The sequence below is a fragment of the Trachypithecus francoisi genome, unplaced genomic scaffold (genome assembly GCF_009764315.1).
Source record: "Trachypithecus francoisi isolate TF-2019V2 unplaced genomic scaffold, Tfra_2.0 Lachesis_group6, whole genome shotgun sequence".
Classification (NCBI taxonomy): domain Eukaryota; kingdom Metazoa; phylum Chordata; class Mammalia; order Primates; family Cercopithecidae; genus Trachypithecus; species Trachypithecus francoisi.
In genome coordinates, this window is record NW_022681471.1 from 124,346,507 (window position 1) to 124,366,159 (window position 19,653).

Here is a 19,653-nt window from a genome sequence, read left to right on the forward strand (position 1 = left end):
ACTCTGTGGGAGCACTGGAAATCAAGGATAAGAATAATGAATATCTGGACAAAGTCATTGGTATTATCCTAACCAGAAAGTTCTCACTGACTAAATCATTGATACATGAATTGTTCTGAGAGTTGTTGCTTCTGTAACTAATATTGGGAATTCCAGAGAAAACTCATCATTGCTCTTGGGATTAGTAAGAACTTCAGAGCAAATGGAGAAAACTGTCAGCTTCTTCTAAGGGCTGATATTAAACGATTCTTACTAGGGCTCCTTCTTAGGAGAGGGGCAAGAAAGAGAAGACACCACCCTTGTAAGCTGATGAAAAGTCCAGAGTGCAGTGGAGACGTGGGAAAGCCAGTGTGTTCCCACCCCACTGAGTTGTCAGCCTGAACTGGGGACCAGCTTAGTGCACGTGGGAAATTTCAAATGAGCACTACTGGGAGCAAGGGTCAGAGGCTGTGATGAGGATTCCAAGTCAGAAGCCAAACTTTGCTTTGTGTTCTCTTCATTCCCCGATGCAAATCGCATTTTCTTAAAGCCTCTTTGCACGCCAAGTCAAAGAATCAAGCATTCATCCAGGTCATCAAGCAAGAAACCACCCCTCCCAGTATATCCACATAATTATATATGATTTCCATTTCCTTTTCTATGTATCACAAATACCACTGTCTATGTGCCAGGGATGGTCTACTCATTACATACATCATTGGCTTGTTTAAATCTCACTACCATTTCAAGAGGAGTAAGCCAAGTTCGTTTGCCCAAGTGACGCAGTGACTAAATTAATTATTTCTACAGCATGATGCCTCCTCACACAAAAGAAGAGGCACTTTGATGTGGCATCTCAGATATGGAGTCCATTTGTGGGGAAAGAATAAGAAAATATATTTCAGCCAATCTGAAAATGAGGAATGAAGACCTTTAACAGCAGTAATACTGCTGGACTAATAGCACCCCTGATGTTCAGGCCAGCAGATGGCTTCAAGAGCCAGCAAGTGTTCCTGCTATAGCCTGCTCACTTTGGCCCTGTCTGCAAAGACAGAACATGTGTACTGTTGGTGTTCCACAAAGGTGGAAGGAAGCAGAAGTAAATTATTCCTGAACCTTTTCCACTTCCTTTAACCTGTTGCCATGGAGCAAAGACTGCTGATTTCTTTCATCTTTGCTTAAATTATCCTCCAACATCATTCCAGGAGCCCTGGACTCTTCCACTGTATTTGTTCACTAATGTACCTAAATTGCCAAAACATGCTGCCTGGCATGTATCAAGCACTTGAGAAATATTTGCCAATGTAATGCATCTTGACCCTCCTGTGCACCCAGATCCCCTTAAATTATTAAACCACCTGTCACAACAGAGCCACGCCAAAGGTTCTAAGCTGGGCCTGTCCTTGTTTGAGCTTTTGCTCCCATAAACAGCCAAAGTGATTTCTTTTACTGTGTTTGTTAACTACAAAATGCCATCATGATTTCCAGTGATACTTACTTTTGCTGGGTTTTAAATACTAAAGCATCTTTCTTGGTCAAGTGCAAAGTGGTGGATTGGTGTGGACCACCCAGTGACAAGTGCAGTAGGGCTGGGTCCTGGGAATAGCTCTTCGAAAAGCCCTTAATGGTTTATTGTGGTGACTTAGTAAATGGAGAAAACTCATACCATTTTTCTCTCTCAGTGGTTTATGGAATAAACTACCTCATAGCAATCATACCCTAGGCAATAATTCAAGGTTTCATTTTTAATTTGATCGGGTAGATTTTCATTGTGACAGTTTTATCTTTCATATGTGCAGTGTTTACATTTTTTCTCTGAAGCTAGAGAGGCCAAAGTTCTTTTGATTTTTTTGGAATAGCATTATGCTTTGAAGGAACTCATTAAAATCTAAGGAGCTGAGTCTCCAGATAAACACGACCATAAATGGTACCCTTAGAAAATATCTAGAATTGTTACATGGTTGACTAAAGCCCAGTAGAGATTTTGATGTGAAACAATGAATTGTAAATGAAGAATCACTTTGGGCTGGGTTTTGTTTCTTCTTTTTAACATGCAGAATTGCTTGATTTTTAAAAAAATGTAATATGTCTTTCACTACCCTTCTCCTTAGTTCCCATTTTGCTATATACAAAAATTCCAGAAGCAGAAAATGAAAACGTTGTTTAATTATTGAGCTATCTTTTTCAAAAAGTTTGGGAGTTTTTGTATTGATAAGAAAAATAGCTTAAGAACTTAGAAAAATTCTGATGATAATCAGTTGGGAAAGAAAATTTATTTTCCCACTCTAGAAATGAATAGCAAGAAGACTGTGCTGCAGCATGGTATTGGTACCACTGATAATAGAGAGAGAGAAACATCTAGACAAGGGTAACATAACACATGCAGACCATAATCCTGGGTGATTTTAGATTATTATTTTTAGCCATTTCAGCAACATTCACTGCACATCCATTGGGTAGAAATCACCACCCTAGCTTGTATTCTGAAAGAGCATAAAATTGAGCAAGTGACAGTGTGTAAGTGAATGAGTGGGTGAGGGTCATAGAAGTGCAGGTAAGAGCTTCCAGAGAGGAAAGAGTAGGAAGGCAAGTTAGAGGAGGAAAATGAGACATCATTTAGGAAACATTTGACTGGCAAGGAGAACAATAGTCAACTGCAAATGACTTTTGACATCAGCATTTATTATGTGACACAGTAAATATAGGGGGCACAGTTTCAGCAGCTCGGTAGTACTTTGCTCTCTCTGCTCTGCCATCTTCAGCTGCAAAATGGCTACAGTTGATAACAGCATCTCTTCCAGCCATCATTGCATTAATTATGAAGAGATGATGTTTCTTATCATGCACCTATTTTCAATAGGGAAGATAACCTTTTCCAGAAGCTCCTATATGCCCCCTCAGGTACCAGCATGTGCATACATGATCTTGCCCTAGCTTTGAGGGAGGCTAGCTGACAGAAAACTACAAATTTCTGAGCTTGTTTCAGTTCTGGGTAACAAATCAGATAATCTCTGCCTTCAGGAAACTTACCTTCTACTTATGTGAATGGTGGGAAGATTCAAGGTCTAGCAAAAGGAGCTGGAAGGGGGAGGCTACACAGAGTCTGGCTTCAAGACCATTGCAGTTGAAGGGCCAAGAGGTCATAGGCTGTAACTCTAGAAATTCAGAGGGCGATTGGAAGCAGAGACATAGCAAGAGAAAATCCTATAACTGAGTTACCCAAAAGAAGTGTTAAGTAAAAGATAAGAGAGTGCTTCTTCTCTGAGAGCAAATGGATGACTGTTAATAAAAACTAATAATAATGCAGAACAAATATTGTCCATCTCCATGTTATCTGCTTTTATTTTTTCAAGTGTTTAACTTATTTCATCTATTTCTAATAAAACATTTTATTACTATATCTCTTTGCAATTGGTAATCTATTTCCAATTTTTTTTGGCGCTTTTGATTCCCATAACACCCCTATTAAGGAAAATGAATATGCATATGTTTTCAGATGTGGGAACAGAATCCTAAAGAAGGTGATTGATGTGTCTAAGTAATAATTATAAACAGCAGGGCCAAAACTGGATTTCAGGGGCTGTTGCCTCAGTCAGATTTTTTACAGCATCCTAATTCCTGAAAAGTTATGCTTAAGTCAGTGGTCTACCTAGATATTTCTTTCTTACTTATTTCAAGCTGCTGTTTCCTATTAGTTTATTCACTTGACTTTTGTTTCTCCATTAAGTACCTAAATTAATAGAGAAACAAATGTTCATCCAATTTAACTGAGCCAGTAGTTTGACATTTTTATTAAATGTTAGGAAATGAAATGTGTAGTTATAGCCAAAGATTAGAGGAATTATAGGAAAACAGTACTGGGTGCTGTTGTATGAACATTAAAAAATCAGTTGCAGGCATCATTTCAAATTTCTTACCTCATTTTCCCACTGACCCCAATTTTCTGAATCATTCCTTCATGTTTTAAAATGTGGTTTAATCACATAAATTTTGAAGCTGCCTTAAATCATTATGTAACAAAATGGATTATACATAAATTAACTAATGAATTATATACACTGTAGTTTTGCATAATACATAGGAAAATACTATTTGCCTTCCTGTAATACATGGATCTAAATTTTTAAACTATATCTTTTTTATGTATTTGTAAATAGTGTCTCCAAGCCAAAATGGTACCATGGGCCTTTTAAAAGGAAACTATGGATAGATTTATAACTGTGACCCTTCCTATTTGCATTGTTACCAAGTAAGAGTCACGTATGCTACATAAATAGACCTCAATAATTATGATTGGTCGCCTAGTTGAATGAGGAAAACCTCTGAATTGCAGACTAGCTTAACAAAAATTATGGAAAGTTATTTTTTAAGTAATGATACTTCTGAAAACTATTCTAATAATGCATCCAACTTGATAATTTATCTTAGACATACTACATACTCTCAAAGAATTAATATTGTCATGGTTGCACCACTCTGAAGGGCTTACACTCTAATTGTTTATTCTTTAATTAAATCCAAATGGGAATGGATTAGTGCTTGGAGTGAAATTTTTTATTACATGTCTAAGCCTAGCAAATTTTAAATTAAACTGGATGAAAATGCAAGTACTTTTCCTATTTGTTTATGGAAGTGTCTTCTAAAAAAGAGATTGGGACATATATTTTTGTCCTATATTATTTTTTGCTTTGCTGTTCATTAAAAAAATATGAGTTCTCTTTCTTCTCATTTTCACCTGTAGGTGTTACGTTTTAAAAAACTGTTATAATAGCACATGGCTGTTGGATGATGATCTTTGAAAAAAAAAACAGTAAAAATGATGTCTTCCTGTTTAATTTATACAGTAAGAGAATAATCTCACCCTTGACCTAAATATCCTGTCATTTCCCTTCTCCCCATTTTCATTCCCAGGCCACTGCAGCTGGTCACAAGGTTTTAAATACCATCTATATGTGTCTCTTAAATGTCTATGTTCAACCTAGACTTCTCCTATGAACTCTGAATCCTTATTGCCAACTATCTACAAGATATCTCCTTCATTTGGATGTCTCGCAGACCTCTAAACATTATCATATCAAAACCACACTCCAAAACTTGACCCCCAACCTTCTCCTCCTGCAGCTTCTCCAAACCAGTCAACAGCAACTCCATCTTTCTAGTTGCCTAGGCCCCAAGCATTGAGGTCACCTTTTCTTCTCCCTCTCCTTCTCTCTCTCTCCATCCAATAAATTAATGCTATCACCTCTATCCTCACTATGTCCACGGTGGAAATATTTCTCATCACCTCACCGTCCTGGTTCAGGACCCATCATCTTATCTGGATAGATCAGCAGCACCTCTCTGCTCTCCTTGCTTTATCTCTGGCTCCATGCATTCTACTCTCAACTCAGCAGCCAGAGTGATGCTGCTTCATGTTAATCATCTGTTCAAAATCCCCAGTGGATCCCCACCCACTGCAAGTAAGAGCAGAAGTCCTTATCATGATCCATAAGACTTCATGACATCTGGTCCTGGCCCCATGACTCCTTCCTACCACCTGCCTCCTTTCCTACTCTCTTCCAGCCTCACAGGCCTCCTCATCACTCTTGACTCAAGACCTTTATCATTGGCTTTCTTTTCCTTCCTTCTACCTAGAATGATTTTCTCCAACTCCTTCATCAATTTCAGTTTTCTGCTAAAATGTCAGCTTCTCTGGGACTGACAATCCTATTTAAAACTGCATCTTCCCAGGCATTTCTCATTGCCCTTCTTTGCCTTGTGTTTCTCTGTGTTTTTCTTGTATGTTTGTTTAATGCCCGTCTTTCCACATTTGTTATCATCTTCATGAAGACAAGAATTCTTGTCTGTTTGGTTTGTAACTGAAATCCCAGCATCCAGTACCTGGCGCTCAGGAAGCATTCACTCAACATTTATGCAATGAAAGAAAGGAAGGGAGGGAAAAGAAGACCTGAGGGAGAAGCATAGTGGTGCTGAAGTAGAGCTTGTGTGGAACAACTGCTAGGGGAGAAGATGGGAAAGACAGATTGAGGAGAGCAAGCAAGTGGATGGCTTCAGCCATGGGAATAAAAAGAGTTTCCAGTAAGTGAGTGTCTTGACCACGGCATTCTGACAACCACGTAGAGAAGAAATGTGATGCACATGTTAAGGAAATAGCACATAAATTTGCAAGCTGTTGTATCAAAGGTTCATCAAGTATGTATTTTACTTTGCAATGAAAAACTCAAACTAGCTGAAGTAATTTGAAGGCTCACATAGCTGAACAATCCACAAGCAAATATGGCTTCAGACATAGCTTGTCCCAGGATTCAGATGATATCAAGACATCCCTTTTATCTCTATTTCTTGGTATTGTTTGCTCAATTGTCAGCACAATCAGCTGGCCTCATATGGATACAGGTCCTGTATCCTGTCTTAGAAGTCTCAGGGGAAACCTCCAGGCTTTTCATTGCCTCTAATGGAGTCACATGCCCATTGCTCAGGCAACTATGATGATCTGGGAATGGAATGCTCAATAGACTTAGACTAGGATACACACTTCACCCTCGAGCTAAGGGTTGGGTAGCAGTTGGTTTTCCAGAGGGAACGTGGTGTATAACTGTTATAAGAGGAGGGAAATGGAGACTTTTAATGATGAACAGATGACCACTACAAAGGGCTAATGAGGGCTTGAACTTGGGTCACTGCAGTTGAAATGAAAAAGGGAGAAAAGAAGTAACAGAGATGACGTCTAGTAGGCCTCCTGGCTCTGAATGGAGAGAGGATGCAGAGAAACTTTAGTACAATTCTGAGATCTTGAGCTTGTGTGATGAGAAGTTGGCAATGTCATTAATGAAGGTTCACGATGAAGTAGGAGGAACAGACTTGTAAGAGACAGAACGCCTTTCCTTGCTTTCTCATCCCTGTTTTTATTAATAAAATTGTTTCCAGATTCTCAGAGCCCAAGAACCATAGAGTTCTGCAAGAGGCAAGAAGCAAATTCTTCCACCAACCACTTATTTTCAAAAGACTTGTCCCTGCAGTTTTAAAAAGTCTTCTCTCTGAGCTCATGTGTGAGAGAATCAGACTGAAATTTTATTTTCTCTCAATAGTTTGAGTTTCCTTTGGTTGAGCTATCAGCTTCTATGGAATAAGAAACCACAAGTCAGAGCTGGGTTCAATCATCTCTTATAGATCATTTCCACACAGATGACTTAGGGTTGTGAGGCCATCTTCTAATGTACTGTGGATGGATTAGGCTTAGAGAAACATATGATGCTCATCTATAGAACTCTACTGGATGCCTAACAAATTACAAAGTGAGAAACTTTTCATCATTGATGGACCTGGTGCAAGAAAGGAGTAAAAGCAGGCACTGAATAACAAAGTGACATATGCAAATGTAGCAGCCAGCAATTTTTTGAGTATTTACCATTGACCAAGTACTGTTTTAAACTCTCAACATATAATAAGTCATTTAATCACCATAGCAATGCTTCGTGGTGACTACTATTGTTATCCCCATTTTACACGTGAGGAAACTGAGATCTAGGAAGATCCTTGTTGATGTACCTTGTCAAGGTTCCCACAGCTAGTGACTGGTGTGGCTAAGATTCAAACCCAAGCAGTCTGGCTGAAGGGCCTGCCTTCTTAATAAACTGCTCTTATATTCCAGAACTGCCCAATACAGTCATCATTTCTGCCTGCTATCTTGGCATAATTATAAATGTGAACTCTAGAAAGTGTCCCCATTTGGGCAATAAATTATGGACACTATTTCTCTGAACCATGATATTTTCCTTATTCAAAACCAAGAAAATCTAGCCTGAGCAATAAAGACATCCAAGTGGTTCAGTTGTATCTCCAGGCATATGAGGGGTGACATTTTGGATTGAATATGACTATTTGGTAATCCTCCAGTTGGTCCTAAGAATTAAAGCAGCTGCATGGGTTGGCATAGCTTTGGTTTTAACCAGCATATCACTCTGCTATCTTGCAACTTTTAAGGCTCTGTTTTATGCTACAGTAAAGTTGTCAATGACCATATTTTGTCTATTTCGGGAATAGTTTTATTTATGCCTCAACATTTGGCTCCTTCAGGTTCCCCCAGATCTCCAGAACGAAGTGCTGATCAGCCTGTTAGAGACTGATCCTGATGTCGTGGACTATTTACTCAGAAGAAAGGCTTCCCAGTCATCGTGAGTATTCCAGTGTTGCATCTTCTAAAGCCTCATTGGAGATTTCTATTTCCATTTCTGAGAAATTGGAAAGGTTCACACAACTACATGCAGGGTGACCTGAAGTGGAATTTTGGCAAGTTTTTGACAATTCTGATCAGTCCATCTAACCAGAAAATGCTTCAGTCCCATCAATCCACTTACCAAATTAGAAACCACATTACAAGATTTTTCTGTTTCATTTTCAGCTTTCTCTAGCCTCTCAGGGTCTTTTTGACTTCATTTACAGGGAAAAAGCACTAAATTACTGGCAAGGGACTATAATGCACGTCAATGATTCTACTTCTAGAATGCTGATAAGCATGCGTAGGGGCCCTTAAGGCTGTGCCTGGATGCATCTTGCTTGTGCAGCTTTACCAGTGGGATTAACCCATTATCAAACCACAAGACAGACCTTAGCTGAGGCCTAGGTGCCCATTTGAAATTAGAGGTGTGCACCCTCTTAGCTCTCCCATTTTTTATAGCTAGTATTATTTTGATAAAAACACACATGGGTTTCTACATGCACTTATGTTTGCAATTAGTAAAATGCAAGCCATGCGGCAGGCTATGGCTTGCTGCCATTTTTGCTCCCAAAGGAGGAGTGCAGAGTTTTTGCATTAGTCAGATTTCATGGTTACTTCCAATCTTTGCTGCAGAAGCAGAGGGTGTGGGTGCGCTGAGCATTTGGCATACCAGTTAAGGGCATAATATAGCATCATTAACCAGGAGTAGTATTACTACCATGACACCAAACCATAAATTTGTGACAGGAAAAGTTTTTGCTATGCTCTTATAAAATTATCACTTTTGTTATACTTTTAATCTACTAAATTTCAGCAATTCTAAGACATGTTTCTCCCATGCCCTATCATCTCTGAAATTGAGACTAATCTTATGACCAACGACAAGCTCCTAACGTAATCCTGCACCTGTAATCCCAGCACTTTGGGAGGCCGAGGTGGGCAGATCGCCTGGGGTCAGGAGTTCGAGACCAACCTGGCCAACATGGCTAAACCCCGTCTCTACTAAAACTACAAAAATTAGCCAGGTATGGTGACAGGCGCCTGTAATCCCAGCTACTCATGAGGCTGAGATGGGAGAATCGCTTGAACTCGGGAGGCAGAAGTTGCAGTGAGCCGAGATTGCACCACTGCACTCCAGCCTGGGCGACAGAGTGAGACTCCATCTCATAATAAATAAATAAATAAATAAATAAACAAACAAACAAACAAAATAATGGCATGTCTTAATTGATGGTGTCTTATAAACAGTAACACATGTTAATGTATTCCTGTATATTGGTGTTGAACTTGATAAATTAATTTTCACTTATGATTATTTCAGATACTTAAAAAGTTATATTATTTAGAGAAATTGGTGAAAAGGAATTCCATGTTGTTCAACCTCCTTGTTTCCCAGGTCATTACAATGATAGCACAACTAAATTCAGCTTCACTCCATTTCCAGCTTAGCAGGGAAGACCTTTTAAATTGGATTATCCTTTCAGATGTACTTTAAAAAATCTATGTCTGGGCCATTCATTATCAGGCCAAATTCTGATTCAAATAGGACCAAATTCTGTTGAAAGTAAGGCCTGAATTCAAGCCCCAAAAGCCATGAGTGAATAAAATTATATTCAAATTGTGTAGATGAGCTAGTATTTTATGGTCTTGCTTTTCAGATCAGAGAATTAGGCTTACACCTAAATTTGTTATAGATTTCTAACCCTCATCAAGGTATAAGTCTTAATTTATATTAACAAATGGCTTTTCTTTTCAGCAGATCACGCACCACCATAATTTTAATAAATTCATTTATTTCCCTCCCTTATACAGAAAACAGACATGGTGGCATTTCTATTTATAAGCCCCTCATTAAACTGCACTTATAACCTATGGTTGGTAGTGTATGGGAAAGCTACAAACTACACACTTTTGAAGAAAACCACTGATTTTTGCCTGGCCAAATTTCTGCTTTTGTGTGGCATTATTAGATAGATAAATACTATACTTTAAAGAATAGTTGATAGAAGTTATTTTTACATGGTTTTCAAATATGCTCTTTGAATATAAATGCCATGGTAAAAAAGCGAACCTTTCTTTCTCTTCTATTAGGAAAAGGAAGAAGCACACATATTAAGCCCATCCCAAGCTGTACAATTGTCCAGCCCCTTCTGTTCCCTATCCGTAAGAGTAAGAAGTAGAATTGTAAGGTGTAGGTAAGCAGACCCTAGACCAAGATTTTAGGTGAGTGTCAGGGCTTCCAAGAAAAGAAGAGTGAGCCCATAGAAGCTCTGTGTATGTCAGAGACTAGCATTATCAGTGAACAGAAAACACAGGGGGAAGACTTACTTAGGAGAAGAAAATGTTTGGTTTTTGTTTGTGTTCCTCTAGGTACAGGACAAGGAACAGCCCAGAAGGCAGAGAATGATGTCATGAAGTAAAATGCATATGTTAATAAATGAATGTTTATTTTTAGTGATCTTTTGAGGCTTGAGAGTGCTACCTCTCCAGCTTTAGTTGCCTTTTTTTTTTTTTTTTGACATCGAGTCTTGCTCTGTCACCCAGGCTGGAGTACAGTGGCACAATCTCGGCTCACTGCAATCCCCACCTCCCGGGTTCAAACAATTCTCCTGCCTCAGCCTCCCAAGTAGCTGGAATTACAGGTGCATGCCACCACACCTGGCTATTTTTTGTATTTTTAGTAGAGACAGGGTTTCACTATGTTGGCCAGACTGGTCTCGAACTCCTGACCTTGTGATCCACCCACCTCAGCCTCCCAAAGTAGGTGATCTTTTTGTGCTTTAAACTCACTCACTCATGCTTCCCAAACTTTACTATGTGTAGGTATCACCAGATCTTGTTAAAATGTTCTTTCTGAATCAGTGGGACTCGGGGAGGTAGTCTATGAACCCGAATTTCTAACAGGCTCCCAAGTGATGCTGATACTACTGGTCCATGATCCACACTTTGAGTTTTAAAAGCTTAAAATATCAAAGTGTATTCTTGCCTTTAGGAGCTTTCAGACTTGTTGGAGGAGGCCTCCAAGGGCAGAATGCAAGGTGCTGGCCCACTGGCTCTCAGACTCACCAGCCCCTTAGAATCACCTGGGAGCTTGAAGAACAACTATGCCTGGGCTACCCCTCAGAGATTCTGGTTCATTTTTATGCACTGCAATCTGGACATTGGGATTTTTTAAAGTCTCTTGCATGATTCTAATGAGCAACCAGGGTTAAGAACCTCTAGCTAGATCCACCACATTGGATATCACAATTTAGTATCACATGGGAGTTTGAGCTGGGTGGTTTTTGATATTAAAAAGGCATCCTTGTGTTGACAAAGGAAGGGAACCAATGCTCCAGACCATGAATCCACTTGGAGTTTGGAGAAGGGAAAGAGGTGTGATTTGAAGTCTCAGAGATGGCTTCTGGGAAGAGGAAGGATTTGCAGTGAACTTTGAAGACTGTGGAGGATATAAACAGGCCTGGATATTTGGGAAGCTCGCACCAGGACCTGGACATAACAGTAAATATGTTGGCTAGCTGGGGCCACAATAAAGAGGCTGGCCAGCACTGAAGGTAGAAGCCCTTAAATGGCAGGCTGAGGGGTGGTGCTTAAGTCAAGAAGCAGTGACAATAGATTACTGTAAAGCTAAATTATAGTAAATTACAGTACTCTAAACTGCCAGATGGTGCTGACTGCATTGGCAAGTCAATTATCCATCAGTAACACATGTTTGTGTAGTCAGTTATCTGTCAATAACACATGCTTGTGTAGTTTAATAGACTGGTTACCATTTCAGATCCAGAGCCAGATTGCCTAAGTTTGAATTCCATTTCTATTGCTATTAGATATGTGGTCTATTAGTTAAGAGTTAATATCTGTTAATATATAGATAGATCTCTCTTTCTCTAGTTTCCTCATCTGTAAACTAGAGATAAAAAGTAGCACCAACTTAAATACAGAATTATGCTCTTAGAATATAGTCTGGCTTATAATAAACATCATCAATTTGTTCATTTACAACTACTTACCAAAGGCTTGGCCATCACTAGATTCTACTTTGGTTTTCATGAGATAGCAAACTTCCAGGCACTATGACACAAGAGAGAATCCATTCACTTTAAGTTACAGCATTGTGTCTAAAAGCAAACACTATGTTTGCTTCTAACTCTTTGATTTTTTTTTTTTCCTGAAGCTTCTGTTCTCTGCCACCAGTTCACGTACCTAAATAAAGCTTTACATTCCTGTGAGGCCAAGTGGAAACTGCACAAGATTTTATTTGGAGGAGAAAAGAAACAAGTTTTCAAAAGAGTGTAAAACCAAGAACAAGAAAATATTATAATTTCTGTTTTGAAAGAGCAAACGTTTAGTGATATTTGGGAACTTAATGTTTTGTTTTGATTTGGGTTTTTCACTTCTTTATGCAACATTGGTATTGGAGGAGTTAAAGGATAATTCCTTGTTTTTTCTCATGCTTGTCTGATTAAATGTTTGACTTCAACCAAAATGGGATGCCAGAGGGAGATTAGAAGAGATTTTTATGACTGAGAATGCAAGACCAGGAGTTTGTGACCAGCCGGGTCACCATAGCAAGACCCCAGCTCTACTAAAGAAAAATTTAAAAATTATCTGGGCATGGTGGCTCATTCCTGTACTCCCAGCTACTTGGGAGGATGAGGTGGGGGGATCACCTGAGCCCAGGGTTTTGTGGCTGCAGTGAGCCAAGATTATGCCACTGCTCTCCAACCTGGGCAACAGAGTAAGACCTTGTCTCTAGAAAAAAAGAAGAAGAAGAAGATAGCAAGACTTTGATTTAAAAATATATATACTTGTCAGGTATATTTATTAGCATTATATATGCTCTTTTCTTCAAAGGTACTTAAAATAGTTCCCCTGCCCTTTGATTTAAGGATGTGAGGAAATAGGGAATGAGAATGGGAGGTTAATCAAACAGGACAGGATATGTTGAACCTGAGTATTTGCAACAGAACAAAGGAATCACAGTAGGACTGGGACTTAGTGACAGGCAAGTGAGACACTTGCCTAGACACAGAATTTAAGGGAATGCTGGAAAACTCAGTCACTAAAATTGATTATATTGCAATGTAATATTTTTTAAAAATCCAAGCTAATGCCAAAAATGTTTGATGAAGAAAATATCAAAATTTTAAAAAGACTAGCCATGCTTAGTCCTAGAACCTGAAACAAAAGGTAAAATATGTGCTGCTCCATTAAATGGAAGCAACTCATAAGTCATATTTATTTTTTGAGACAGGGTCTCGCTCTGTCACCCAGGCTGGAGTGCAGTGGCACGACCATGGTTCATTGCAGCCTCAACCGCCTGGGTGCAAGTGATCTTCCTGCCTCAGCTCCCAAAGCAAGATTTTCAAAATCTGCTTTGTTTATCTTGGTTCCAACTGAGAGAATTGCTATGTTTGACAGTTTCTCTTGATCAAGTGACAGTTTTAACTAAATTAACCTGAAATAAAATAAGAAAATTCTGTTTGGGCATAAATAAAACATTTAAATTTAACATAAATGTTATAGGTTCGAATGTATCTTCTTTTCAATTTTTTCAACTGCTTTCATGTTCTGGGAAAAAAAATTATACATAAAACCATGTATATGGAGGTACACAGTTTTCTTTTGCCTGAGGCATCTCGGGCCCCTAAGTTCCACATAAGGGATGCTTTGTAGAACTAAGCATGATTAATGTGAAAATCCCCCATAAATCCGGAGCTCAGGAGAACTCAGCAGAGCTCAGATCATCTGTGACACAGTAACTAGTTTCAATAACAAGTCTTGTAATTTTTAAATATAGGCTTGAGGAAACATATAAAGATTTGCTCTTATTCTCTCAAACCTCAGGGGCTACACAGAAATAGAATATTAATTAAATAAGGCCAAATAAAGTATCTTCCCTTCTATACTCTGGAAACAAGATCAAAATAGAACAAATTTAACTGCATTTGGAGAGAAGGCAGATATGGATGAACTAAACTCAGGTATATATATTTAAATTTCATTGTGGTTAATTCTGTTAGTGGCCTTCACAAAGTTTTTACTGAAAAAAAAATTAAATTAAAATTTTTTTTAAAATAGCAGAACTGGTGACTAGTGTATCAAGAGCATGGTTGAAGATCTGTACTAGTCTGAAAAAAAAATAAAATTTCAGTACTGAAAAATAATTGTGTTGTTTAGCTAGATGTTCATCCTATTGAGTGACAAATCTGCCTTCTTCATTCTGGGGTAGTATTAGGCTTTCTTCTAATTTAAAGGTATCACATTTAACTTACCAAATAAATATCACATAGATCATTTATTTTAATCTTTCAAAGCTCATCATTAAAAATATCTTCTTTCACAAATCCATGGAGTGTTATGTGACAGATTATAATTTTTGTTTTTCTTTTACTAGGATTTTTCAAATCAGAAAGGATTTCAGGAAATTTTCAGACAAGAAATCTGACTTTACCAGTACAGTGTAACAGCAAAGAGTCCTATTGAGTGGTGCTAGCTGTTGGCCTCAATACCCTGGAAATTATGAAGCATTAACTGCCCCTGCCCCCCTCCCCCAACATACACACACCATTCAAGAAAGCCTTTCCAGCCAGATAGTTTTAGAAAAAGCTTATGTGGAATAGAGAATTCCATGATGAAAAATTCCAAAATGTGTGCATATATGCCTTCTATGGAAAGGCATTCAAGATGGAGGGAGAATTTATCACATCACCCCTTCCTTCCTCACACCTTTACTGTGACTCACAGCTTCTTTATAAATTTGCAGAATGTTAATTTGAAGATGTTTTTATCAGACCCTCTGTAAATAATGAAGACAACACTGTCTTATCTTCACCTGTCATAAGTGCTCCATATGCCAGAAATATTAGGAGGGAATTAATAAGGACTACAAATGAGGGGACAAATTTCACCAAAGCCTTATGCCCAGGGTGTTAACTTCATCATCCAGTGGGGAGTTTAGAGCCATGTCAGTTCTTCTTTGAAGTGGAGCGCCTTTATCCTTAGCAATCTGTGTAAGGGAGGCTTTGTAGAACTGATGGTGATTAATGTGCACATTCTTCGTGATTCCAAAGCTGCTCCAGCAGTGGATTCCTTTCCCAGTTCCACTGATACAATCCAAGATGGATGATACAATGCTTTCAGTTCCAACAGACTGGAACTTATCAGTCAAATGATTAAGCCAAGGATGAAGCCAACACACATTTGAAATCTCCACAGTTCTTGCTGGGGCAGCTCAGCAAGGTGCTGGGCGGGCCCCATCCGGTGATTGAACCGGAGTTTTCCATTTGTCCCCAGAACAAGTTCTGTGCTTCCGGCTGCAGTGCAGGCCTGCCCATAGTACCCTGCCAGCATGTTTACGCCCTGACCTGGAGGGACCAGCTAAGGGTGAGAATGTGACTCGCTCTCCATGCCCATCCTTGCTTGTCTGGTTAGCTGAGATTGGCCATGCATGCTGTAGATGGTCCTGGGGTTTGGGGCTCTAACGGGGAAACCCTCCGTGCATGGAGGCAAACCCATGTAGACTGGTGACCTGTCCACCCAACTTCAATCCATGATGCTCTGAGACTGGAAAGAGAAGCCACCAGGCACTTTTGGATGCCAACTCCTGTCAACTGGCAACCCATCCACCCAACATTCTGAACCTCAATCCATCAAATGTCACATCATTATGAGTCAGCTCTGGGGGCTTCTTGAGTGGGCATTACCTTCCTACAAACCAGCTCCAATTGGCAGCACTCTAATTTCTGAACACTGGTGGAGAAATGAGTCCAGGAGGAGGAGTTTTAGTGATTTTCCACAGGACACTCAGTGTCAAATCTAGAAAACCATACCATCTTTTGGGTATGTCCGAAAAATGAGATAAGCAACCACAATGTCTTCTCTCAGATTTGACTCCAGGATAATCCAACACTAAGAAGATAGTTTTCAGTTCAGCGTCCCAAATAAAGGCATTAAAATACTCATGTATCTATTTACATGAAATATTTACTCTGATCAGTGACTCTTATCAGGCACCCTGGTCCTGGCAGACAACCACTTCTCTGACAGTTGTAGCCTGGAAGGGGGTTTTTCTTTCTTTTCTCACTTTTATCTCTAGGTTTCAGGGCCAGAGAAATTTCCTTTCCTATATACTTTTACCATCCACATTTCCACTACACTACACCTGGATTTATTCACACCCTGTCTTCTTGCAGAATTTCTAGATTACAAGAATTTGTTTTTTGATTTGTGATTTTTATATGGAAAATCTTACAGAACTTTATAGATTTTACCTGATTTATACATTTGACAAGCTGCTTTTACAATAGCTTCCATAAACTTAGAAATGTTTCAGAAACTGGGATAGAATAGAAAGATTTAGAAGTAGAAAATGGAAAATGGACAGACACGGGAAGTATAGGTGTGTAATGAAGGTGTCCACAATGACTGGATGCCCAGCTCCCATTACAGGACAGATGTGCTCTGAAAGGCCCTCACAGTTCTGCTTCCAAGTCTCTGGAAATTTCTCCAGACTCCAGCCTCCATTCTGCAATCCTACTCTCTCCCTCTGTTCTGTGTCTTTACTTCCAATTGCATTGCCTAAGTGGGTGTATGTATATATGCATGTGTATATCGTTGCATGTATGTGTATATGTAATATGTCTCTGTGTATACGTGTACATGTCTGTCATATTTATGTGCGTGTGTATATACATGTTTGTGTATGAATATGTATATGTGTGCATAGGTCTATGCATATATATGTATGTGTGTGTTTATGTCTGAATATGTGTATGTATGTGCGTGTGTGTTATGTATATATGTGTGTTGGGTATGTATGTATATATGTGTATGTGTACATGTGTTGATCCTGGATTTGCTTCTGACAGATATAAAACAATAGAATGACACTACTTTATTTTTTAATCTATGAACTGCCTATGTTGTTATGAGAGTCCTGAGGAGTGAATAAAACAGTTTTTTTCTTTTTAATCGGTGGGCTTTCATGTGAGAAGATAATTCTTGGTCATAGGTTCTTAGGCAAATTTGGCTGCCACTTCCTGACCTCTGCTAAGACAATAAAATGATAGAGAAATATTTTTAACATTTTAAAAGGCCATTAACTCTAAGTAAGAAAGAGCATTTTACTATTGATTTGTAATAATGTTGAACACTGTTTACCAAATAAATTCTAGAAGGATCCCAACCCTAACTGCCTCTGCTGCTAGAGAGCATGGTATTCAGCATTCAGTCAGCTCCTTGTTTCTTTCAATCCCAGACTCAGGTCAGGAAAAAGAAGAGTTGTTAACAGTAGCTTAGTACAGTGCCTGCCACATAATTAACTCTGTATAAATATTAACTTTTACTCTCCTCACAGGCCAAGGGGATAGTTCACATAAGTATATTTCCCAAACTGCTTGCCATGTGTATTCACGCTGTATCTCCTCCCATGGCTGGGATACACTCGGGGGTGGGGAAACTTTGAAAAGAAGACATCATCTCTCATTGGATGCCCCCTCTGTCTATGTCCCTGGCTGTGACCCTAGCCATCCCAAGGAGGTTCAGAGCCTGTGTCTACCGTGAGACACCTCATCTACCTCTACCTCCAGGGATTCGCTTCAGTCACCTCCACTGTTTCCTCCCTGATGGAGAGCCCAGCTGTGGTCACTTTGCCGGCTTGACTTAGGAGACTGAACCAGAAGAGCAGAGAACATTACACTCGTCCTTCCTACCCCCCCTTTCACTTCAACATGTTCTGATCCACAATGGGACTACACTACATTCAGTTGTCTGGATCCTGCTTAAGGCAGACAGACGAGGTTCAGGAATCGACTAGGATGGGGACACTCTTCCTCCTTCCCCTAACTGTGGCCTCAGTAACCCCAAGGTCGGGACCACCACATTCACTCCCAGGGCAGCCAGTGCTGCAGTTTTGGCTACCATCTTTGGTTTCCCTCCTGATTTGGCTCTTAGCAGACCTTTAGCCCACTGTCACATCTACAGATTGAGAGAGGAAAATAAGGTTTGGTTATTAGAGGTTCCCTAACATCCCTGTGCATCAGAATCACCTGGAGGGCTTCTTTAAACAATTTGCTGGCCCCACCCTGAGTTTCCCTTTTAATAGTCAGAGCTGGCTTTCAGGGCTGTGACTCCACACTCAGAAGAAGCCCATGTTTGGTTTACTGAAAGCAGCCATCTTGAAATGCTTAATGCTTTTTAAACATGGGGGCCTCACATGTTCATTTTGCACTGGGCTCCACAAATGATGTAGCCAGTCCTCTCAGTAGGCCTAGAATGGAGCTGTAGAATTGGCATTGCCAAAAAGTTCCCAGGTGAGACAGATGCTGCTGCCCAGGGATGCACACTTCACAACCACTCAATGAGATCTTGCAGACCTAAAGAATAGAGGAAAGGGACAAGGGACAATGGCCCTCTGCCTCCTCCTCTCTCACCTCTACTTCATCAGATCCAATCAGAGATGTTAAAACAAAGGAACAAATGCTGTTGCAACTTTAATTTTGCTATTGTTATTATCTTCTTTGTTTTATTTTGTGTTGTTTTCACCAAACTAAATGCACTCATGGGGCATACTGCCTTTTCACCAGCCCCCCACCCCCAACAACTAATGTAGGTATAATTTCCCCTACCTATACATCAGTCCAAAAATTTTTTGAAGCAGCTTGAAAAATATATAAAGTGAAACAATGTCATAGTAAGTAATTAATTAGAGATGCTGTAAGTAATTTGAAATGTTGGGAAAAGGAACACGATACAAAGAGCGATAAGATGAAGTTGGGATGCAAAACTCACAAAGGCATCCCCAAGCTTAAAAACACCAACTCAATTGGAGCCTTAATTCTCTGAGCCTCTTAGCAGTCATTGGAGACAGAAATACATTATTTATTACATGATTCATGGCTCCATAGGGTAAAAATAACCTACTCATCAGTAGAAACCCAAATGTCCCTAGTACCAAGACTTAAGGGACATTTCTTCCGTCGAGTATATTTATGCACATAACTCCTAGCTAAATCTTCAACTTATGACACTTCGTTGAATGTATTCTGTTCTATATGGGTTGTAACACGGATGAGCAAGACATGAGAGAATTATTGGGCTCTCTATGAGCTAAAATACGACCGTTCCAAAACTTCCCTCCCAATATGAGTGGGGCAAAACATAAAACAAAACATTGGTCGCAATGATTTTGTTTTGGTTTAGCTAATGAATTGACTCTTTAAGTCATCTCGTACAATAAGGCTTTATGTACTCACTCTTATTGATAGAAAAATATGACTTATATTCTTACTAAGTAGACATAAGACATTTTTATTAATGACTGGAAAAATGGCAGCTAAACAGGGAAAACAAATGAAAGTATCCCAGTAATAAGATTTCTAGCCCTAATCTAACACAGAACACTGATTCTGAGCTGACAGCCATGTTAGCTTCCAGTTCAACACATGCAATTTTTC

General features: G+C 39.4%; 1 protein-coding gene across 1 annotated transcript in view; it reads left to right on the forward strand.

Annotated features, from left to right (window-relative positions):
• The window catches only part of ARHGAP6 (Rho GTPase activating protein 6), a 531,128-nt gene that overhangs the window by 503,505 nt on the left and 7,970 nt on the right, over positions 1–19,653 (forward strand). Inside the window, exon 10 of the mRNA XM_033200854.1 lies at positions 8,056–8,153. Within this exon, the coding sequence (XP_033056745.1) occupies positions 8,056–8,153 (98 nt within the window). The remainder of the gene's footprint in view (positions 1–8,055; positions 8,154–19,653) is intronic.